Here is a 24,461-nt window from a genome sequence, read left to right as displayed (position 1 = left end):
TGAGGGCTTAGGCTGTCCTCTTTGTCTCTCTCTCTCTCTTTTTCCCCCTTGCCCCCCTCTTTTCCTTCCCTTGATCAAAGAGTGCCATCTGCTATCTTTCTGGGTGTGGAAGTTTTATAAAATCAAGTCATGTAACATATTAACAACGGATTCTTCAGCTTGTATTGCATTTTACTGTCTCAGGCCTAAATGATTCGGTCAACATTCATTAATGAATGACTGAATAAATAATCCCTGACAGGCCAAAGCAGTGAATGTTGAGCTTTAGAATCTGGCATGAATCGTACTGAGTGGGGTGCTTATGCAAGTAAGGGCATGTTCCTTTGGATGGACTGATTGGAGGAGACCTCTTGTGGGAGGAGGGCAGGATGAAGGGTCGCCAAGAAAAGAACACAAGCATCAGCATCCCAGAGGGAAGGGGCACACACAAGTGTTCTAAGTGGGAAAATCCTTTGTGATGCCAACAGAAAGGAGGCCAGAGTCACAGGAAGGAAAAGACTAAAGCAGAGTACCATGAGTCATGGTAGTCAGGGCCTTCGGGCCCTAGTAAGAGGTTATGACATTACCTGAGCAATGGGAAAATCCTAAAGGGATTTAAATCAGCTGACTTATGACTTACAAAAAAAAAAAAAAAAAAAAAAGTTCCTCTGTCTAGTCTGGAGAATGAATTATAGGAAGACAAGCAAGAGGACGGTGAGGAGGCTACAGCAGTTGTTGGCTTATGAGGATTGGAGGCCAATGGCGATGGCGAACTTAGTGACCACAGTTGAGATTTTGAAGGTGGAAATATAAGCTCTTATTGATGAAGAAGTTATCCTTTTTAAGTCAGCCCCTATATTAAAGTTGTTAATGAAGTAGACTGGACCCTAAGAAGTCAAGAAGGGCCTGCCTTTCTCAGTGTCATAGGCTCGGGGCTCAGTTTTTACCAAAGTACCTTGGGTCCAACAATCCCCAGCATAAAATTCTGCCATTTTCCTCCTTCCCTTTGAGTGAACCGCTGAAAGAGAGACTCTCAGCAAGAGGACAGCGGCCTTTGCGGTTCAGGGGTACTCCCTAACTTTTAATTTCAATTAACGTTTGCTTTTAATTTGGTTACTGGTTATTTTACATGGCACGAAGCGAGAGAAGGCATTTTGCGAGCAGCATCTCTTATTTCATCTAGGAATACTGTATTCACCGTCTTAACTCTCAACAACCCAGGGCAAAATTCCTCTAGAATAATTCATCTTCCATGAAACGTTGAGTTCCCTTGCACCTATCCAAATCTCGGGCGCCTGGGGCTCCATTCCCGCCGCGCAGACAAGTGCGCTCATTGTCTGCGCCCCAGTCCCCCCGGATTTTCTGCCGCGTGCATTTCCTGCTCCGAGCTGCTGGCTGGCTGTGTGCGTGCTTCCCCGTCCCCCTGCCCCCACCCGGATCCGACGCTTTTGTTTCTCACATCACCTCCAGACGCTATTAACATGCATGGACACAGCGTTCCTAAAGAGATGAATGACTAGGAACTTTTCTTTCGGCTTGTTAACCTTGAGGCCACTGTCCAGCAAAGTTCTGAAAGGCAACTGAACGCAACAGCTCACGTGAAGGGACCCATGTACTTGGAAACAACGGAAACCTGGGCATGATTTCCCAAACTTGTCGCCTTACGGGGACACTTAGGCATTCCCCAGCGTAACGCTTTGGAGGGGCTTTCAAGGGCGGGCCGCAGCGCTCCACGCGGCCGCAGCGCTCGCTCCCGCGTCTGCAAGGCGCGGGGAGGGGGCGAGGCGCGGGCTGCCCCGGGCCGAGCCGAGCCGAGTGGGACCTCCCGGCGGCGACGCTCTGGCCCGCGCTCGCTCGATGGTTTCCGCGCGGGCCCGCGCGGTCCAGTCACCAGGGGGCGCGCTGGCCGGCGCCGCGGATCTCCGAGCTGCGCGGCCCGACTAGCGTCCGCCATATTGGATGCCGCAGCCGCTGCTGCCAGCGCTTCCTCCTCCGTCTTCGCTGTGCGCTGCTGGTTCCTGCGGCCCGAGCGGCGGGGAGGTGAAACAGGAGTCTGACCAAGGAAGAAGAAGGAGGGGGTGGAGAGTGTAGGGGACGGGGCTAGAGGGCGGAGGACCGAGACCGAGCGGGGCGGAGAAGAGAAGGCGCCGCGGCCCAGCCCCTCCCCCGCCCGCTGCCGACCCGCCCCGGCAGCGCCTGTGTTCCCCAGACCGGCGCTCCGCCCGCCCTAGCGGCCATGCCGGGGCCTCGCTGTCCCTGAGGGAGCCCTTCCCCGCCAGTGCTTGCCCTTCCACTCCCGTCCCGGGTCGCAGCGGCCGGGTTTCCCGCCGGCGCCCCTCCTCGCGGCCGTGCCGCCGCCCCCGTCTCGCTCTCCCCACCCAGTGCAGTGGCCGCCGCCTCTTCCGCCGCCGGGCTCGGGGCCTCCGCACCGACAACATGGAGGCTGTGAAAACCTTCAATAGCGAGGTTGGTATTGCAGTCTAGCCTCCCCTCTTACCCGCGTCTCCCACCCGGCCTGAGGCCCGCGCGAGCAGGGTGGGTGCGGGCCTGCAGGGTTTCCCAGGGTGGGGCGAGAGGCGGCCTAGCTGTGTCGGGGGGAGGGGGAGGGGTGTTTCTCGGCCCCGCGCCCCTCCCCCGGGTCCGAGGGGAGGACTGGGGGAGGGCCGCCCCGCGGCGGAGGGAGGTTCCGGTGTCTCCAGCGCCCTGTTGAGTGGCTGAGGGTTTGGAGGGAAGGCCCCTTTGGGCCCTCCCCCGGAGGCTCCTGGCAGGTCTCGGGGGGTCAGTTCCGCCGAGGCCTGGCCCGCCCACCTCTTTCCTGGCCCTGCGGGATTTTAACTGCTCGCCGGACAGCACCGCACAGACCTCTCCTTGGTCCTTAATGAGGCAGGGGCCGATGGGGGTAGAAAGGAAGGGAACCTACAGGGGCGATGATCTGTGGTCACGTTGTACGTACTGTTTGTATTTGAGACACTGTTGGCTAGGTAACGTGCCAGCTAGGGACCGAAGGCTAAGAGAATGGCTGAGTGGGAGGCCAGGTTTTTCTGCGGTTTAGTATACCTTACTTCACCCTTCGCTCATCATCAGGACATAAAGACACGAATGGTAGGGAAAGGGGTCTGTGCTTCCAGTGGGGAAGATGCTGGGGAAGCATTTCCCACGGGCTCATTCATATGTAAAATCTAACACTAGAAAAGAAGCAGGTGCCCAGTTTTCACTACTTAATTGAATTTCTTAGTCTGAAAGGAGACAGGTTTTGATAAAGTAGGTTAATTTTTCTAAAGCTCTGACTTAAGTAGACCGTAGTGCAGACATTAAACATAACAAGTACCTGTCTGCACAACCAGAATTATCTTTATGTGTATGCCTTGGGAAAAAAAAATTATTAATGTGATATTAACTAAAGTCGCAATTTTATGAACTTTTGGTGTGAAGTGCTCTTACTGTATTCGATAGTATGATTAACAAAATCTTAAATACTCCCCTCTTAAAATACCAGACATAACCGCTGTGATGATCCGAACAGGACAATACTTTTAGAAGCTGTTTCACAATTTTGTTTCTTTTATTTCTTCTTTTCTTTTTTTTTAAAGAATTGGCATTTGGGAAGCTTAGCAGAGGGCTAAAAGTTAGGTAACATTCATACGAGTTGGACTCCCCATATTAGAGTACATAGTAGTGACACAGTTACATGAAAGCAAACACTTTGTAAAAGGTTTTCTTTTCTGATACTGGATTTTCTTTCTCTTTTTTAACCCCTTCTTGATATATAGTGCAATAGACTTGGGAATCTTTTTCATTTTATTTATGAATTTGTAGCTGATAATTAGAAAGTATGGTTCTCCCAGCAATACTTGATGGTGCTTAAATTCTAGAAGAAAACATTTTTAATAGTACTGTATGTTCCAGTTTATTGTAAATAGTTTTGCAACTGCAGGAAAGAAAACAGCTCTCTGTAGCCTTTTATTTACTACATGTAGTGGTACAGCACTATAGAATGTTAAACTTTCAAAAATTTTATATAATAAAAATTCTTTCTCTTATTTCCATTGCAGTTCTTTGATTTTACACCCCCCCACCCCCTGTTTTTAAAAATTTGTTTATTTTTTTTAGTAATCTCTTACCCACCGTGGGCCTGGAACTCATGACCTGGAGATCAGTTGCTCTTCCTAATGAGATAGCCAGGTGTTCCTACTCCACACTTTTTTTTTTTTAGATTTTTGCTTATTTATTGGACAGAGATTGCAGAGAGGCAGGCGGGGGGGGGGGGGGGAGAGAAGGATGCAGGCTCCCCGCTGAGCAGAGAGCCTGACATGGGGCTCTATCCCAGAACCCTGGGATCATGACCTGAGCCGAAGGCAGAGGCTCTAAACCACTGAGCCATCCAGGTGCCCTATCCCACACCTTTTAATTGTCTCTCCTGTTTGTCTAGGCGGTTCCTAATATGTATCCTCCCTCAATCCCAGCACACACACCCCAACTCCCACCATGAAATTCTGAGTAGGATCTCCCATGTGGTGGATAGGAAAAAGGTGTTACTACACTGTGGTTGTCACAATAGAGCACAGTGGAGTAGAAATGATATATTGGTTTTCCTTTTAGTATTTCCATTAAGAATAGGGGGTGTAACATTTACATGGCTAGCTAGATATTTCACCTCTTTTCACATCCAGCCTTTACAGGAATTTGAGATTGGCAGTAACAGTCCCATTTTAGTGTATGTAGCACTCTCTTCTTTCTCCCTATGGATTTCAGAGAACTTAGAAAATCTTTTAACTCCTTTATTAACATGCTCAAACTTCATCACGTTTGAATGTGGAATTAGCTTAATAATAGTAGCAATATATGGGGCGCCTGGATGGCTCAGTGGGTTAAAGCCTCTGCCTTTGGCTCAGGTCATGATCCTGGGGTCCTGGGATCAAGCCCTGCATCGGGCGCTCTGCTCAGCAGGGAGCCTGCTTCCCACCCCTCTCTCTGCCTGTCTCTCTGCCTACTTGTGATCTGTGTCTGTCAAATAAATAAATAAAATCTTTAAAAAAAAAGGAGCAGTATAATCACAGAGTTGGGGAAAGGTATTATATTCAAAGAAGATTCAGAAGAATATACTTTTTGTTTTAAACATAAAATACATAATTTTTTTCCTGATTTTGAATATAGTTTCTGTGAATGTATGCTTGCTGATATACAAATATTGTTGCAAGTAAGCATATAATAGGGAATAATTCAGTAATGAATATTTTCCATTAAATCAGGTATTGCAAAGTGCAAAAATAAAGGAACTTTGAGTTATAATATTAGGAACAATTAGAATGTTTACTTAGAATTTGGCTTTTAAAGGCCTGTTTAAAATATTAAATGCTTAGGTTTTATGGCTTGCTAATTCTCCGGTTTTTAAAGACCATCCCTGCTTCTAGTATTGGTTTGAAAATAAGAACATGTCAGAGATATTAGTGTTAAGGATATAGCTGTTATTTTTTAAGATTTTATTTTAAAATTATCTTAACACCCAACGGATCAGGAGTTGCATGCTCTACCAACTGAGCCAGCCAAGCACCCTAAGTTAAGAATATAGATTTTTAATTTGCAAAGCGCAGATGAGTTTCAGTCTGAAAATCCATGACCTTATGTAGGATATTTATGAGTCCTGGTCAACATATGTAGCTGCCCCACTCCCACCGATCATAATCTCAAAGATGACTGTGGCCTTTCCTTCCCTGTATTCAAAGTCATTGTCAGAAGATCCTTTATGTGATAAATTCCTCTTACCATGAGTTCAATGAGATTGAGGTCTGAGAATTGATATTTAAGTGTCCACTGTGCTAGTTTTGTGAGAAAGCCATAATTTACAGTTAAGCATCATCATTGTGATGAGTTAATCCCATGAGTAATAATGTCAGTTCTGAAATGATGAAAGAAGATTTGTCCAAATTGGAATATAAGACTCCCTAAGAGTCTATGCTTGACCTGAGCAGTTAACTCTAAAAATAATTATTATCATTACAAGTGCCATAGTTGTTGCTGCTTTAAGATGGTGGCATCTCCTTGTTATGTTCTCACTTCAGTGAAAAGGTCTCATATTGGTCTGCTTAAATTATGTTTTTAGGACCCCAGCTGAATGCAGCAGTATTATGTGAGCTGCATATCTGTGCTCTGTCCTTAAGAATGCCACCGTATGGTGGTCATTATGGTAAGGGTGTTGTTTTTGTTTTTGAAAAAAGAGGGAAAAGAATAGCAATGCATGACCCTTTCCTTAGAAGGTTATAATTTAATTGGGGGGGCACTTTGATAGTATATGAACTCTTAATACATGGCGAATAGAAGACTTACGCATTGGTTATGCTTAGGCAAAGTAACTGGAGGAGATGAATTTTACATGTGTATTGGATTCTTTTAATTTTTAAGGACTGTAAAAAATAGTGTCAGTACCATTATTATACCTCAACAAATTAACACTATCAGATAATAAAATATTAGTGATCAGGTCCCCCCCCCACCCCCGCCCAAGTTCTTTGTATAGCTTGTTGCATTACTATGTCCCCTCCCCCCCATCATGATCCATTTCTCTTGCTGCTCAGAAAAGGCAGAGTAGGTAGCTAAAGGATCAGATATGTAGGTGTGAGATGTGTCAGGAAGATTATCACAATTTAAATTTTGGATTTACCTTGGTTCATAAATTCTGAGATGATTCTAGTACCTTTTATCATCTTTAGGATGCCTAAATTCTTAGTGTGGGGGGGTTTTTTTTTGGGGGGGGGGTTGTCCTTAGGACTTCTCAGTTAGTCAGATAACTTAGTCTTTAAACTGTTCCAGGATGCAGACTTTCCAAAGTCCCTTTAACACCCGGGATATTTTCCTCCCATGTCTTGCCTCACGTCAAAAGTGAAATCCCATCTCTTCTTTACTCTCTCTCCACGTTTATTTCCAGAGTGTATATTTGTCTAGCTACAGGGCTTTTTATAATCTTCCTGAAAGTATCTTGTAGACATGGGATGGTGAATAATAGAAAAGGTAGAGGGCATAACAAAAGTCTGTGAAATTTGTTTTTTATTTGTATGTTTTCCTTTTGTTTCTGGTTCAAGAAAGGGATTTTATGTGAAGCAGCTATAAAATATTGCATTTTTTTGTTTGTTTGTTAGTTTCATTTTTACCCATCAGGGAATCTGTCTCCTTTTCCTTTCCTTAGTCTTTCCTGTTTTAACTTTCTAGTGGGTGTTTTGTATCCATCAAACTATCTTTTTTTGTTTCTACCTTGTGAAACTCCCTTAGAGATAAAAAATACTTAGTGTTGTAAAGGAAGGAACCCTTCACTAACCCCTCCCTGTGCCAGTGATTAAGGTGAGAATTTCTCAACCTCAGTACTATTGATATTTTGGTCTGGATAATTGTTTGCCATGAGGAGCGGTCCTGTGCATTGTATGATGTTTAGCAGTAATCCTGGCCTCTACCCACAAGGTGCCACTGTTGTGACAACCAGAAATGTCTTCAGACTATCAGATGTCCTGTGGGGAACAAAATAGACCTTGGTTTAGAATCACCAATTTAGTTCCCATTACATGGTTTTAAAAAAAAGTGCTTTCCTTTTTAGTGATTACTGGAGGTAGTAGAGTAATAGTCTTTCCCCCCAGACTGTTAGTTTCATGAGGATAGTGACTATATATTTTCATTGCTTTATATCCTCAGTACATAGCTCAGTACCTTCATATATACGAGTCAAATAAAGATTCTTTTTTTTTTAAAAAGATTTTATTTATTTATTTGACAGAAATTACAAGTAGGCAGAGGGGGAAGCAGGCTCCCTGCTGAGCAGAGAGCCTGATGTGGGGCTCGGTGTTGGGCTTGATCCCAGGACCCTGGGATCATGACCTGAGCTGAAGGCAGAGGCTTAACCCAGTGAGCTACCCAGGCGCCCCAAAGATTTCTTGAACGAATAAATGGATGCTGTACTTGGGATTGAATGACTTGGACCAAAGTAGTTAACATATCTGGACATTTGCTTCCTCTATGTAAAGCAGATGATTGATGATTGATTTTAGTTTATATTTAGGTTCCCTGTTAGAAGATTCTTTGATTAAATATAAAATTAATTTTGGGGAGGATTTAGTACATATGATGATTTTTTTTTTTTTTTTGAAGGTCATTTTATGGCACTATAGGAGTCTAGGAGATCAGGTGAAAATTTTTAAATCAAAACTCTGATCTTTTTGTAATTTTCACTTACTAAGGAGGGAGAGTTGGGAGGGAAGTATTGCATTTAAAGGTTCCAGTTAGATTAAATCCATCCTAAGCTGCATTTTATAATTATGCTATTCTCAGATTTTTTTTTTATTTACGGGTTTTCAGTTTAAAACCAAAAGTTACGGTTTTTTTCTTAACAGTATTTTAAAAATTTAGAAAATAAGGATAGTTGAGATTGATGATAATGATTTTTTAGACTCGGCTTTGAGAGTGTTATAGTCTTATTCACGATAAATACAAAAAATTTTTTGGCAAGACTAAAATAGCTCTATCATTTTATTCTAGGCTAGCATTGAGTAATTTTGATTGACATTTAAGGGACATCTGTATTCCCCAGTTTCCTAAATAGTCATATTTTATGATTACTTCTTGTTTTAGAAGTGTAGTTGGCTTAGAATTAGTGATGATATTACTACTTGTACATGGAATTTCAGATATCTCTTTCTAGGGCCAGTTTTCCTGTTATTGGACAACTTCTAACTCAGAATGGTATGAGAGAATGTAATCAACCTTGACCTTGAACACTGGCTGAGCTCCCGAACTTGAGTGAGCTCATTTTATCTGGTTTTGTTTTCTCAACATCTTTCTCTACTCCTCTCTCTCAGGATTGTGCCTCTACTCCTGCTTGTACAGACTGCTTTTCCAGCAGCATGGACACAAGAAGCATAGTAAGATGATTATAACGCACATAAGGCAGGCCCTTTGGAAAATAATAGGCTTAAACTGGTAGTGAAATGATGTCTTGATTATATGGATAGTAATTGGGAAGCAGACTAAAGTTTGTCACTTCGAATATATTAGTAATCTTAAAGAGAACATGTAGGGAATAGTTGAATTTCTTCATAAAAAATAGGTTAACCAAAAGTTACTGTGCTTAATAGTGAACGTTAGTCTACTCTTGTTGCGTTTACTTATGTTCTGCTCCACATAATTTTCCTCTGTTGTGGAAGGAATATATCATCACTATTTAACATGAATAAATTGCAAGCCTATTTCTGGTTGGAAAGAAAATACATCTTATATTTTGAGGAAGTTCTTCAAACTATAAGATGACAGATCATTGACAGATATGCTGTAGGGATGGAGAAACAAAAAAAGGCTAAATCAGATTTTTGGTTTTCTGATTATAGAGGAGCAGATTTTGATAGTGCTATTGTTATGAGAAATAAATGTCAATGAGAACTGTTTCTATAGCCTGTAATTTTTTATCTGAGTTAATGCTATCTCAAGTTTAATGGTAAATGATACATTTGTGCTTTGATTTTAATTTTATGCATTTATTTGGTCTTCTAAATCTGCTTTACAAGAATTTCTGATACACCATATTTGAAACTCAGGGAAGGAAATGTAAATGCATTCTGGTATCTGCTGTGGGTCAGGAATTACCTTAGTAACTTTGGTTACTACATTTGGTTACTACATTTAGTCAGAATGGGAAATAAAAGATATTAATGTTTTTTAAAGGTAGTTATGGCTATGAAGTTATTGTATGCCAAATTTGTTTTTAAAATACTTCTGCAACTCACTATATTTATACAGGTTGATTTGAAAGACTTAGGATTTCATTCTTTCATTTATTTCTTTATTCATTTAACCAGTACTGCAGTGCTTACCATATACCAGGCATTTTTCTTTCTGCTGGTATGCAGAGGGAAACAAGACAAGAAGGAGGCATACTCTCTTGGAGCTAATGCTCTTGTAATCTTTTTTTTTTCTTTCACTTTATCAGCTTTGTGTGCAGGGAGTGACCTTGCTGGGAGGCTGTGCGGGCATTACTGACTGGAGTTGCTTTGCTGGGGTTTGGGCTGCTTGCAGCACTTCTCTACGGGCACAGTTCTGCCTGCTCTTCTCTCAGCATGTTGCCTTAGAGTCTGGAAGCTCTCTCCTACCCAAAATAGAGATTGAGCAAGTAGACTTATTTAAACAAGAATGTGATCTTCTGCTTTCAAATATGGCAAAATAAGATGAGCTACATTAAGTTGTACTTTAAACCAAATTTTTTGTCCTGTATGAAAAAAAAAATACTATTTGTTTTGGAATCATAACTGTTGCTAAAAGGTAACAACTTTAAGAATGTTTCCTTTTGTCAGTGAGATACTAATTAATCTCCAGGTGCAAATGATTTTAATAAAAGCTTTTCTTAAGTGGTGACCAAGCCTTTATGAATTTGAAAGAATATAAATATTTTTATTTTTAAAATGAACTTTTGCTTAAGTATATGACAAAATTTGGTCTCTTTCTTATAAACACTTTTTTAAATTTGATCAGACTCCTGAGGGCTAATTTGAGTAGTTTGTGAGTGAAAGATGAAACACTTTGGATCATGTATCTTATATTAGTGTGTAGAATTTGGGAAATGGTTTAATGATCTTTTTATACTGGGTCACAGCACCTAAAAGGTTTATTGGTACACCTGAAACTGATACAATGCTCTGTCAGTTATATTTTAAATAAAAAAATATAAAATAAGTTGACCAAGCCCTAGTTAATGGCTTTTTAAAATTTAGTAAGATTCTTACACTATTAAATTTAACAATAAAAAATAGATGGGGTATTTGAATTTATTGAAATACTTGAAGTAAAAAAATGTTGAATAAGTTAAAATTTTTTATAAACTAAAACATATAGTGAATGTCTACTTTCTGTAATAGCTTTCTGTGATGAAAAATGTCTGGCTTATATTTTTGAAATACCAAACACTGTTTAAGTGAGCCACTTTATAATATAGTGTTTTATGTTCTGACCCTCTTTTCCCCACTCATCATGTTTCGGTAGAATTTTAGGATAAGCTTGTGAGAAAAGTAGAGTAGGTGCTACCCTCTCTTTACTGACTAGAAAACAGGCCACCACTATGATTTTACCAATAAAATTCTACTTTTAAGTGTTAGAGTTGAGACTCAAAGGGACCCAGGTCTCAACCTCTGGTTGTTTTTCTTACCCTTCTGTGTAAAGGAGAACTATCACTCTTTTTTTTTTTTTTTAACTTATTTGTCAGAGAGAGCGAGCACAGGCAGACAGAGAGGCAGGCAGAGTCAGAGGGAGAAGCAGGCTCCCTGCAGAGCAAGGAGCCCGATGTGGGACTTGATCCCAGGACACTGGGATCATGACCTGAGCTGAAGGCAGCCGCTTAACCAACTGAGCCACCCAGGCGTCCCAAACTATCACTCATTTTTCACAGTTCTTTTTACTGGCATAGTGTCTTAATTATAAATTAGCTTTATTTTTTCACACCTTTGAACTTTAAAACTTCAGATTTATAAAGGTTAGGAGAATGATAGAGAATTTTATGTACGCTTCATCCTGATTTCTCTACCTAATTATGTTGATTAACCATTTTTGGTTTTTTGCTTGTTCACTCCACCTAAACATGAACACATGAAAACTTTTTCTGGCATTATAATGGGAAATACATTCATGATGCCTTTTATTTTTTACTTTTAAATGACTTTTCTACAGTGATACTCTTATACATAGTTATGGTCAAAATCAGGATACATAGTTATACATAGTGATCAAAATCAGGAAATTAATATTGGTATAATGCAATTGTCTGCAGATCTTATTCAGATTTCATTAATTATATCATTAATGTCCTTAATAGAGTAAATCCTACATCACATCTCACATTCATTCTTGTCTCTTTAGTATCCTTTAATCTGAAATAGTTGGTTATAACTCTTTCTTTACCCTTTATGACCTTTGATTATGTTTAATGATAATAGATCAGTTATTTTTAGAATTCTTTCAGTATGGATTTGTCTTCTGTTGCTTCATGATTAGATTCAGGTTATGTGTTTTTGGCAGGAATACTCCAGAAGTGATACTGTGTTCCCAGGATGCACATGATGTCTATTAATCCCATTAGTAGGGATGTTAACTATTTTTTTTTTTTTAAGATTTTATTTGAGAGATTTATTTGAGAGAGAGCATGAGTGAGGAGAAGGGCAGAGAGAGAAGCAGACTCCCCGTGGAGCTGGGAGCCCAAAGCGGGACTCGATCCTGGGACTCCGAGATCATGACCTGAGCCGAAGGCAGTTGTCCAACCAACTGAGCCACCCAGGCGTCCCGGGACGTTAACTATTTTTTGCAAGGTTTCACCACTGTAAAGTACTACTTTTCCCTTTGTAACAAGTATAATTCGGGGAGGTATTTTGAAACTAAGCACATACCTTGTTTCTTATCAAACTTTGGCCAGTTTAAGTATCCATTTAGTTCTTGCCTGAATCAGTACTAGGATGATTGCCAAAAGATGATGTTCTTTGTCTGTCACTTATTATTGGCGTTCTGTAAGACCTTTTCCTTCTTCCTGTTTATGTATGTATGTATGTATGCATGCGTACCAGTATGAAGTCATGAATTCTTTTTTATTCATTGGAGGTTTTTGATGCAGATTGTCTCCATTTTGACCAGTCAGAGCTACTTCAGGCTGTCGTTTGTGTCCTTTTGATATGTGCTCTTTATCTTTTGAGTGTTCTCTTACTTACGTGGTAAGACATTCCCAACCTAGCCTTGGAATCAATCATTTTTCCAGGGAGCTCTGATCTGGTTTCTTCTTGTGGATATTTATTAATGGATTGAACTAGAATTTATATATGTATACATATATGTATACATGTAAATTTTTGTTTAACTGTTTGCCAATCTTAAAAACCATGGGTTTGCCGTGATGTCTCCCAATTCCATTCCAACAACTGTAGGTTTAGTTCTAGCCTTTCCTCTTTCCAATTCTGTATGTAATTCCTTTCTCTGATAGTGAGAAAACTAGTTTCTGTTATCGACAGTATGTTGCATATTACTTGCTCAAACCTAAAACACACAAAAAGTAGTTTTGGAATTGCTAAATCCTATGTCTCTGAAAACAAACCTGTTAACTAGAATTTAATATCTGTTTATAGTTTTTTTTTTTTTTTTTTTTTTTTGACCTGATAGTGTATAGTCAAAACGCTGTGTTCAAACATGGCTTGGTGAGCTTTTCCCCCCCTCAACATAGTTCTGCTATTTCTTTGAAATATAATTAGATTCGGGATTTTTTTCTGTCTGTATTCCATTTTGTTTTTTTCTTCATCCATTTTTGTTATGTAAAACGCTAAACATAACGTAACTTTAATCTTCCCTTTTTATTAGCTTCAGCATTGATAACCACTTATGCTGTAGTTAAATTTTTTTCTTAACATTCCTTAAATCTGATAACAAGACAGAATTCAGAAATTTAGCTATAGAGAGGGTTTTAGGTGAAAGATCTGTTTCTAATAGTGTATATTCAATTCATAGTTGAAAGGAAGTGTGCAAAACTTTTATTCTCTTGTGAATGGGATCTCCATTCACAGGGGGGCAGTAATCTGTTTCTGTAGAGGACCAGATAGTGAATATAGGTTTTCTTAGCCACTTAAGGTCTCTTTCACATATTCTTGTTGGCCTTTCACAGTTCTTTTAAAATATAAAAAATGTTCTTGGCTTGAGAGCTTATGAAAATAGGCCATGGTCCATTTTTTGCTGGCTCCTGCTACAAACTTTGAAACCTGAGAATTTGATTAATAACATGCTGCTTATAAGTCAAAATTATAATTGAGCAAGGAAAGCTATTCCATATAGACTTTATAATAAGCTTACCTGAATGTCCAAAACAAACTATTTAAAACCTGCCTTAGTGAAAATAATTCATTCAAAATTTTGAGCACCAAGTATAGACACTATTGTAGTCTCTAGAGATTTAACTGTACAAAACAGATTCCAAAAGAAAATACAATCCCACCAAAAAACAACCTCTGCTCTCATGGAGTTTACATTCAATTTTTGTGTATGGATGTGTATGGGAAGTTCATATTTCTTGTTTTTCCTCATTTAGTGACATTTTAACTGTTAAAAATTGTTTTCATGTTATTGCAAAACAAATGTTTTCTTGAAGACTTGGAAAAAAAAGGCAGCAAAGGGGTAAATTTTAAAAAGTTTGACTCATTGCTTCCCATCTCTTTTTTGTCAAGTGTGATTTTTATTTGAAAATAATTCTTAATCATGATGCTTTCGACTAACTCACTAGATGATGACAAGTTAAACTTCATTAATTGGGACAAAGAACCTAGACTTAATTTGGTGGAAAATACATGTATGTTACAGAATCTTTAAAAAATGTTATTCAGATACATAACAGTGATTGAGCTAGTCTTTTCTTTAAGGCTTTAATGAATAATAGAAGGAGAGTGATTCTTAAAATACTCTCCACAAAGTTGAGGACTATGGTGAAAGCAGTTCTTAATGTAGTTTTTTCTGAAACAGGGAAAAAGTTGGGGCACCAGGGTGGCTCAGTTGGTTACGTGTCTTGCCTTCAGCTCAGGTCATGATCCCAAGGTCCTGCGATCAAGCCCCGCATTGGGTTCCCTTTTCGGGGGTGGGGGTGGGGTGGGGAAAGCCTGCTTCTCCCTCTCCCTCTGCCTGCAGCTCCCTTTGCTTTTGCATGTGTGCTGTCTTTCTGTCAAATAAATGAATAAAATCTTAAAAAAAAGTGGGGGGGGGGAAATGTCTCCTGATAGGCCTACTATTTATTTAATAAAAGCTCCAGAACTGTATACAGGTTATCTATTTTGATTTTTATTCAGTAATGTCCCTGGCTAAATATTGAATAAAAATCATCAGAATGAGTTTTTATTATGTTATGTTTGTTGCAGAAAGGACTTCTATGAGTAGTTTTTCTACAAGCTTTTAATAAACCAGTAAGTGCCTTTTAAAAAAAAATTTATTGAGATATGACTAACTGCTTTTGTAAGGATTAACATCTTTGAATTTTTTTACACCCAAGAAAAGTGGTTTTTATTTATATAGAAACTTGCTCTTAATGAGCAGTTTCCCAGATTCTTGTCTCTATTCTGTCAGAGAACTCACAACTTTTTTTAGAGGCCTATCTCTGCTTTGGTGGCCATTGTAAGAATGAGGGTTGTAACCAACTTAACTAAAGGGTATTGACATTTTAAAGGAGTTGGCCAGAGGCCTGCATTCACCAATCAGTGCTTTTATTCATTTACAAAACCAGAGGATTAAGACGTTTTAGGCCTTTTAGAGCTGTAATAGTTAAAGATTCCCGATAATTCTGGGAGGGCTTCCTTTATTTTGCTAGTCTTTCAGGATTGTTAGATAACTTACTCAATTTTAATTACAATTTTCCAGTTCCTAGAATGTAATGATAGCCCCTGAAGGTTTTCATGTAATAGCAACTAGTGGTTGAAAAGAATGCTGCTGGGAAGTAGTTGCTAGTTGTTTGAGCTTTATTTGTGCATATTTGCCATCTATCAGGCGTTGTATTCTGCAGAGTGGTTACCCGTGTTAATTCGATACCTGTGTTCTTTTTCTCCCCTCATACTCTTAATAGGGATGGGCATGTTTTACTACAAAGAGTTAGAAGGTAGGGTGATGAATAGTATGATACAAGAAGTAGTGATATAGCCTGTGTATCCTCTATGTAAACTCTTCATGTATATCATGATGAACACAGAATGGGGAGGGAGATGTTATGTGAAGCAGAGAGTAGAGATCTTTTAGAGGAAATGGTAACTTTGGGAAGGGGATGGGATTGGGAGGAATGATGGAGAATTGGCCAAGGATCTTTTGATAAAAGGCCTTTGTACACCATATGTAAGACCTCATTTTTAGTCAGAAGAGAATGAAGATTCTGAAGGGTTTTAAAATTGTGTTTTAGAAAAATGAGTAGTATCTTTGGAGCAGGGCAGAGCAATGAGGGGATGAGGTTGGGGGAAGGGAAGTTAAATTAGCACAGAGAAGATGAGGGGCTCAGTGAGAGTAATAATAGGGAGAAGAAGGGATGAATGCAAGAGAAATTTATTAGTAATAGGGAGCTGGATATGAAGTTGAGGGTGGTGCCAGGGCTTTGGTTAAGTGATGAGGTAAATTAAATGGTATGGTATTAATTACTAAGGTGGGCAAATCCGAAGGAGCTAAAAACTTTAGATAATTTGGTGGGTGGGTTGGAGTAGGATCATTTTTAATAACCTGGAATAAAGGAAAGTTCATTATTATGGAAGAAGTAAAGTACCCATATCTCAGCTACCCAAAGAGACTTACTTTTACTGTTTTGCTGAATACAGTAGTGATTTTGTACATCTTGAGGCTTTGGTGTCTATGGAACATCAAGGTGGGAAATACCCAGCTGGGTATATAGGCACCTAAGGAGAATAGATAAAAGATGAGGATTTAGGATAGGAAATAGTTGTCTAGGGAGATGATATAGAGAAAGAAGAGAAGCAAGCTTAGGACAAAACTTTGTAGAATATTTATGGTCCTCGTGTTGTGTGTGTGTGTGTGTGTGTGTGTGTGTGTGAAGATAAAGCTTTGATACTTTGTTTTATTTGTGAATTTGAGGACATTTAAAAAGCAACTCTGCATGGAATATTCTTGGTGTTAAATTCTGCTTATACAATTACTGTTCTATGTGATTAAAATTTAAGTCGTAAATGGAATGATCTATGGATAAAATTAAAGATTTAAATGTTGTTTGAGATTTTAGTAGAATTTAACGTTAAACCTGCATGTATGTTTCAACATTTTATTGGCTCCTCCTAGTCACGTATTTTTTTTACCATAATTTTGCCTGTAATAAACAACTTATTGTGAACATGGAATTGGAAATATAAAGACTATATCATTTAGAATCAGAAACTCTATTTGAGAAATTTCACCTAATGTGGCTTATGGGGATTTGTTAGAGAGGACTTACAAATGAATTGTTCTTCCTTATTTTTATTTTGGCCATTTCATTATTAATAGTACTTCTAAAGTTAAAAGTATGTAAAATTCATATTTAATTTTAATGTTTTACAGAAGACATAGGGAAGAATTGAAATTAAAAGAAGTTCGATTATTTGGATCCCAGGGAAAATTTAAACCGAAGAGTTATTTTTATATATATGCATGTTTGTTTATTAGATTATGTTTTCTTGGTTGGAGAATCATTTCTCTTCTCTTTGACTTTAGAATAAGACTGTTACAGTCATTTTATACATTTGTAGCTATAGGCATAACTAAAGTGTATGGTTCTGTGATTGGGTTTCTTGTTAGCTTCCATGCTTAAACTCGATTTCCAGAAATTAGAAATTTTAGACCTATAAGACCTGTGTAGTATATCATTTAACAGACTAATTTTATGGATGAGGAATTAAGACTGAGAGGTGGTGAAACTTGGTTAGTATCAGAGTCACATAGCAACCAGGTTAAAAGAAATCTCTGCCCTTTGTGTCTCAGTTTAATGTCATTTTTATGTTTTCAGTATGTTTTTAGTGAGATTTTGGTATTATCTATGCGTGTTGGAGGTAAAGGGGGAGTGGGAATAGGTGATTCTTAGTTGATTATTATCATTTCATGCTATACCTGGGTCAGGATAGGAACAAGTTACTGTATACTCCTGTTCCCCTGCCCATAAAATAAGGTACCATGGGAAAATGTGCACCCCTTGGCCAAGAAGTATTGTGCAGCAGTGTCCCCCAACCCCCGCACTTAGCTAGCAGTTTTCTAGCAATTCAGCCTGCCTCAGAAAAGTGAAAAAAGCCATTAAGTATTAAGTTCACATATCTTGCACTTCTTTGTGGGAGAGGAGTGCAGTTACTCTATTAGCCTGTATCCTTAGCATGTTTCTAATTTTCACATTTTAGTAATAATGGCTGCTTTGTAACTACTTCCTTTTGATTGTCCCAGACTGCTTTTTACACGGCTCCTGGTTCATATATTTTCTGCAAAATCAATATAGTTGCTGCCGAAGTAAGATGTGAGAGATTATAGGTGACAAGGAGATAGTTTTATCATTTGTAAAATGGGATTACACAAGGTAACCTTCAGGGTCTCTTAAATATTAACTTTAATGAACAAGTTTTCTAATTTTTTTTTTTTTAACATTTTGAGAGAGAGCAGGAGAAGAGGGAGGGCCAGGGAGAGGGAGAAGCAGACCCCCGCTGTTCAGGTATCCCACATGGGGCTCTCTGCTCAGCAGGGAGCCTGCTTCCTCCTCTCTCTCTGCCTGCCTCTCGCCTACTTGTGATCTCTGTCTGTCAAATAAATAAATAAATAAATAAAATCTTAAAAAAAAAAAAAAAGTTTATTTTACATATGTATACATAGGTGTGTATAGAAAATTCTGGAAGGCAGCCTTCCAGTCCAACAGTGGTTATTTCTTAAGAAAGCCTTAGGTGAATAGTGTGCAGTGAATGAGAGCTTTCAGTATTTGGAATTTTTCACATTTATTACCCCTTTTTTTTTGGTCATTTCCTTCAAGCTGAAATAACTGTGTTTCTTAGCTTTGGGAGAAAGATGGATCTGGTCTATATTAATAGTATTTGAATTAAATATTTTCAGAGAAAGTGAGCTTCCTTGTTAAAGTTTGGAAGGCTCTTAAACCTCATTGAGGATTGCTTAAATTAATTTTTAAAAGAATTTTTTAGCTCTTATTTGGTCAGTGGATGTATAAGCTTGCTAACTTTTTTTCTTTTGATTAAAGTCTTCTTGGTTATTAGTTAGGTTGATGCTGTTAAAGGGTATGTTTCCATAATCATCTACCATCTTACTCTGACTCAGTTGTATATATGGTTGCTAGCTGGTGGGCTTTTTTGTTTTGTTTTTGGAAACAGTGGCTGGGTAGGTGGCAGAACTGGGTTTGAGACATGGTTCTGTAGTTCGAATTTGGTTAGTTCACTTACCCTAAGTTTATACATCTATAAAATGAGTACAGTGGATTTTAATATTATTGGGCCATTCTGAAGATAAAAGTGATACAGCATTTATGATAGTACTTGACAAAGTTGATGAAAGTAATCTTTCTTTCTCCTTTGTCATGTTACTCTTTTTCCCTTTTTAAAAATCTATTTGTTGCTCTTATTTCTGGAATGGTTTTACCCCAAGGCCTGGTAGGCTTTTGTTCTACTTATTCTCTGATACTTAGTCATCAGTATTTATTCTTTATCTTTTCAGCTGTCTCTTCAGGAGTGTTACGTATTTTTGGTTTTCTCTTCTGGGACTCAGTCTTGTAAGTTCATAGGTACTTTGTGTCTATATGCACATGAAATTATATTGGCGTCACCTGAATCTAACTTGTCTTTCTTCCACAAACTTCTTTTAGAGTCCCCCCCCTCATTTTATATAAAAGGATATTTTAATTCTAGTCCTTAGAGACTATATAGACTACGTAGGATTTAGAAATGAGACTGTGCTAAATAATGGCCAAAGAATCATCATCTACTCTATGTCTGGTCTTTGGTGTGGTCACCAGAAATACAATGTTATCAGCTATGATTCTTTTTTCTTTTCGCCTCACATTATTTTTTGCTTGTGTATTCACCACAGTCTGCTTTCCCTTCACATAAATCCAGGACCCCTTTTTCACTTACTGATGTGCCACATCTCTGAGGCCTGGTCAGAATACTGATATTCTGTGCTATGTTGTTTTTCGACTGACATCACCCATTTGGTACGTTTTCACTTTCATTCATTGCTAGAGAAAATACTGTGACAGGGTTTTTCCCTTCCACCAGTCTCATGATGGGAGTCCTGACCCAGTCACACACGATTCAGAGATCTCTCAACAGCCAGCCTGCTAGATATTTCAGACTGAGTCTTAGAAACTGATGGAAACACATGTAATCCAGGTTTTCGAAACATGCCTTCTGTTTGCTTTTTCTTTTTTTCTTTTTTTTTTTTTAAGATTTTATTTATGTATTTGACAGAGAGAGATCACAAGTAGGCTGAGAGGCAGACAGAGAGTGAGGAGGAAGCAGGCTCTGCTGAGCAGAGAGCCCAGTGTGGGGCTCCATCCCAAGACCCTGTGATCATGACCTGAGTCAAAGGTAGAGGCTTTAACCCACTGAGCTACCCAGGCGTCCTCTGTTGGCTTTTTCTGTGGCCTTATCTTGGATACTGTAGCCCAAACCTAGACTTCCTCTTTATATCAACAGTAAAATCATACTCCCAGATACTCAGACTTGAAAACTTGGAATTACCCTAGGTGCCTCTTTCATTTACATCTTTTCAAAAGTCATGAAATCCAGTGAGGGTTTTTGGTTGTTGTTGTTGTTGTTGTTGTTGTTGTTTTTTAAAGATTTTATTCATTTACCTGACAGACAGAGATCACAAGCAGGCAGAGAGGTAGGCAGAGAGAGAGAGAGAGGAGGAAGCAGGCTCCTTGCCGAGCAGAGAGCCCGATGCGGGACTCGATCCCAGGACCCTGAGATCATGACCTGAGCCGAAGGCAGCGGCTTAACCCACTGAGCCACCCAGGCGCCCAGTTGTTGTTGTTTTTTAATGTGTTTTGCATCCTTCCCTTCTCTTTTATTCTCAGTATTAAATAATAAAAATAAAGTATTGAGACTTTAGTCCAGGTCCTCATCACTTCCCTCTTGGTTTGTTGTAGTTTCTTTTGATTTGGCTTTTATTTTCCTATTCTCTGTTCTCTCAGGTTTATACAGTAGAACTAAGGCTTTTTTAGATTACTAGTTTTTACTTAGTCTCTTCAAACAACTGTTTTACTTGAATCACTTTATACTTGGAAAAACATTTTAGATTATCTTTGTCTTCAACTGCAGATTTCTTAGGTATGAACTTAAACCTTTTAATACAAGACTGTGTTAGAAATAAAGTTATTTGGGGGCGCCTGGGTGGCTCAGTGGGTTAAGCCGCTGCCTTTGGCTCAGGTCATGATCTCAGAGTCCTGGGATCGAGTCCCGCATTGGGCTCTCTGCTCAGCAGGGAGCCCGCTTCCTCCTCTCTCTCTCTGCCTACTTGTGATCTCTCTCTGTCAAATAAATAAATAAAATCTTTAAAAAAAAAAAGAAATAAAGTTATTTGTATTTAGAAGTAAACATAAGTGCTTGTCATATGCATTGTGTCTATACAACAGTATGAAATGGGAACATTTACTGTATACATGAAACTATGTATTACATATTCTCATCTATGGGTCTTGGTGTGTGTGTGTGTGTGTTTGTGTGTATTTTTTGGTATTCAGTGATTCCCCAGTAGGAAAGCACAGCATTCTGTTGAGATTCTAATGTATTCCCATTAGGAAATAGCCCTCTTCTCCAGTCCTCCTTAAAAAGCTAGTTTTGTAAAGAGAGATTCATTGACAAGTGTGTTATGAGTGTAAGTAGTGTGGAAGTAGAATCACAGCTGTAACAGGAATGCTCTCTTTTTTTTCAGTCAGCCCATTTCACTTCTGTTTTCTTTATTAAAACTTTTCTCTGTTACAACTGGATGTACATTTCATTTGTTTGAATGTAGCATTTTTTATTCTGGCACTAAATTATGCCATGCGTTTTTGTTTTCATGAGGCAGAATCTTCAGGTTCTTATGGATCCCCCAAATTTTAAATACCACGTTAGTATATTATTCCTCTATTAAATGCAAAGGAGAATATGAGAGAAGAGAAACAAATACACACCTCAAATTAGTGTCTCTGCAGAATTACCTGTGAGACCTTTGGGATCATTAGTGAATTGTCAAAGCTGACAATGGTAAATCTCAGAATGCTAAGAATCTACTATATTATAATAATGGTATGTCACTACCCTCCCCTTCTACCTCAGTAGATTGTTAAATAACTAGATTAAGTTCTTCGAGATCTTTTTTGTTTGTTTTCTGAAGGGCTTAATACTGTAGGTAGTCAGTGAATGTTGGTTTGATTAGATTTAAATGATTGTTTAACTGTGACCTATTAATTGGTTGAATTTGGCTACTTTATCGAAGTTTGAATCAGCATTTATTTGCATACATAATATGTGCAAGGAACTGTTTTGGGCATTGTGGAGGATATGAATAAAAGGATACTAATACTGGTACTTACTTACTGCGGGTTCACAGTATGTGAGGACAGTGTTTTCCAAAGTGGGTAGATGGATGGAGCAATGGATAGCTAGGTTGGTAGGTAGGTAGGTTGAGAAATAGACAGCACAGAAAACAAATTATGACATAGTTTTACCTTGTGGTAAGACTGCTGTGAAGTTGCAGGAGGATGTACGTGTACATCAGTAGGGGCAGGATGTGATTTCACATGTGAAAGTTCATTCCCTTTTCCCATTTTTTCTGATTTCCCAATCAGAAAAAATGGGGAAAAAAATCTTGAGTTTTATACCACTAAGCCTTTTATATTTCTAGATATTTGCTAATTGTCTTTAAAAAAATGAACAAAGCAAAGATTGCCCTTTAGACTCAGCCTTTGACAAGAATTATCCAGAGAAAATTTAATCATGTTTTATTTTCCTTATAATTAATTTTAGTATTATCTTCTACTTAAGACTGTGGGCTACAGCAGTGTCTCAGAAAAACTTTACAACCCAAAATAAGAAATATAATTTTTGTGGACGCCTGTGTGGGTCAGTTGGTCAACTGTCTACCTTCAGCTTGGGTCATGATCCCAGGGTCTTGGAATCAAGTCCCATATTGGACTCCTTGCCCAGTGGGGGAGCCTGCTTCTCCCGCTGCTCTGCTTACTCTGTCTGCCCTTCCCTCTGCTTGTGCTCTCCCTCTCTCTCTGACAAATAAAATCTTAAAAAAAATAAAGTCCTTTTTAAAAAAAATATGAATTGTGTCATGATCTAGTAGTTACCTATGTATATATAACAGGAACGAAAGCTTCACTCAAGATTAGTCAGTGTATGCTTCATTACTTCCTTTTTTTTTTTCTATTTTAATTGGACTAGGATTACCTTGAAAAAGTTTTCAGTTCATTAATTAGATTATAGTTTGAAAAAATATTGCATGAAATAGAGAAATGGATAGAACTTTTTTTAATTGTAAGAAAGTTACCTATGCCTAATTACATTGTTAGAACAGATGTTTTTCTGAACATATTTCTTGGTCTTATCTTTGCATTTAATTCTTATATTTATATATTATATTATTGCAAATATTTTATATTTGTCACGTAATATATTAGAGATTTCCATAGTTCTACATTAGTAATGTATGTATCGGATTAAATTTCTTTCTTTTAGTATAACTTACTAAATCTCTCTTCTTGGACTTTTTTCTAACTGTTGCATGAAATGTTGTAAAAATTCCATGATTATGGCCTTTTGCTTCTTAAAATACATAAAGGTCACTCATAATAATTTTATAGCTCTTGTATTGAGTACCATACTACCTTTTCCTTCCAGATACTGTATTTTTCAGTTCTAAAATTTCTAGTTTTTTTTTTTTTGTAGTTTCCCTTTCTCTGATGAAAACCTCCATTTTTTGCATTTATTACAAGAATTTGTTCCTTTACCTTATTGAGGGTCATTATGATTTCCTTAGAAGTTTGTGATAATTCCAACATCAGCATCATCTTGGGGTTGGCATCTGTTGATCTCCTTTTACTTGAGCAGTGTGGTCAGCAGTGTGGGAGGGTGTGTGTGTGTGTGTGTGTGTGTGTGTGTTGGTATGTCAAGTAAGTTTGGCTTGTATACTGGAGTTTTCAGTATTGTAGGATTTCATTAAAATCTTATTAAGAATGTTGGTTTATTTAGCAGACATTCATCTTGGTTGGGTTCAGGATGCAGGTTCTGTCTTGCCTTTTTTTGTTGGTTCCAATGACTGTTTACTTTTACAAGCATTTGTTTTGCTGTTTTATATGTGCCCAGCACATGTGCCAATCAGGAACTAGTGGTTTACATAAATTTTAGTTCTCAAAACCTCTTTGCTGGATTTCTTTAGGTCTGTTTCACATGGGCACAATTCCAGAATGAGCCCAAGACTTAAGTTAGTTCTTACACAGAATCAGGAGATCCTCTTCTCAGCTCTCTGTGGGATTCTCATACTTTTTCTAGATCCCATGGCATCCTTTTCTCTGTTCTTCTGGCCAAAAAGTCAGGTTTCTCTCCATCTTTAACCTTTAGAGTTGAAGTGAGGAAAAAAATGGGGAATCCTCACCATACTTTTTGGATAGCCGGGGCCTCTTTTCCTTGTTTCTCTGTCTGGAAGTTGCTGTTCTTTGGAGCTTTTTAGGTGCTGGCAGTGGTTGCCCTCCAACCCTAAGCAGGGCGTGGGAGAAATGGGAGAGGAGGAAGAAAAGGAGATTCTTCCTGCTGCCCACCGCAGTAGCATGGAGGAGTCCTTTTACTTAGTCTTCTGGCTAGACAAAGGGGGTTTGTTTCCTCTAGTGTTTTTGCTTCTAGCACTGGCTGCAGAGTTTGATTCTGCATTCTCTGAAATCAAAACCTATTATAGAAGAGCACAAAGCACTATGAAATTTACCTCAGTACCTGCACACAGTCCCTCCCACCCCCCAT

General features: G+C 38.7%; 1 protein-coding gene across 12 annotated transcripts in view; it reads left to right on the top strand.

Moving 5' to 3' along the window:
* The first annotated feature begins 1,876 nt into the window (after nt 1-1,876).
* Nucleotides 1,877-24,461, top strand: part of SCAF8 (SR-related CTD associated factor 8) — a 225,641-nt gene continuing 203,056 nt past the window's right edge. For 10 of the 12 annotated variants that reach the window (XR_009354467.1, XR_009354464.1, XR_009354466.1 and 7 more), the window contains exons 1-2: nt 2,270-2,445; nt 8,817-8,879. Coding sequence is in view for 5 of the 12 variants with exons in the window: in XM_059176689.1 (XP_059032672.1) it covers nt 2,416-2,445; nt 8,817-8,879 (93 nt within the window). In the remaining 7 variants the exon portion in view is untranslated. Of the gene's footprint in view, nt 2,067-2,269; nt 2,446-8,816; nt 8,880-24,461 lie in introns of those variants that run through there. The other 2 variants (XM_059176694.1, XM_059176693.1) reach the window with 2 other exon arrangements.

This window comes from Mustela lutreola, chromosome 6 (assembly GCF_030435805.1).
Source record: "Mustela lutreola isolate mMusLut2 chromosome 6, mMusLut2.pri, whole genome shotgun sequence".
Classification (NCBI taxonomy): Eukaryota; Metazoa; Chordata; class Mammalia; order Carnivora; family Mustelidae; genus Mustela; species Mustela lutreola.
This window is presented reverse-complemented; position numbering and strand designations above follow the sequence as displayed.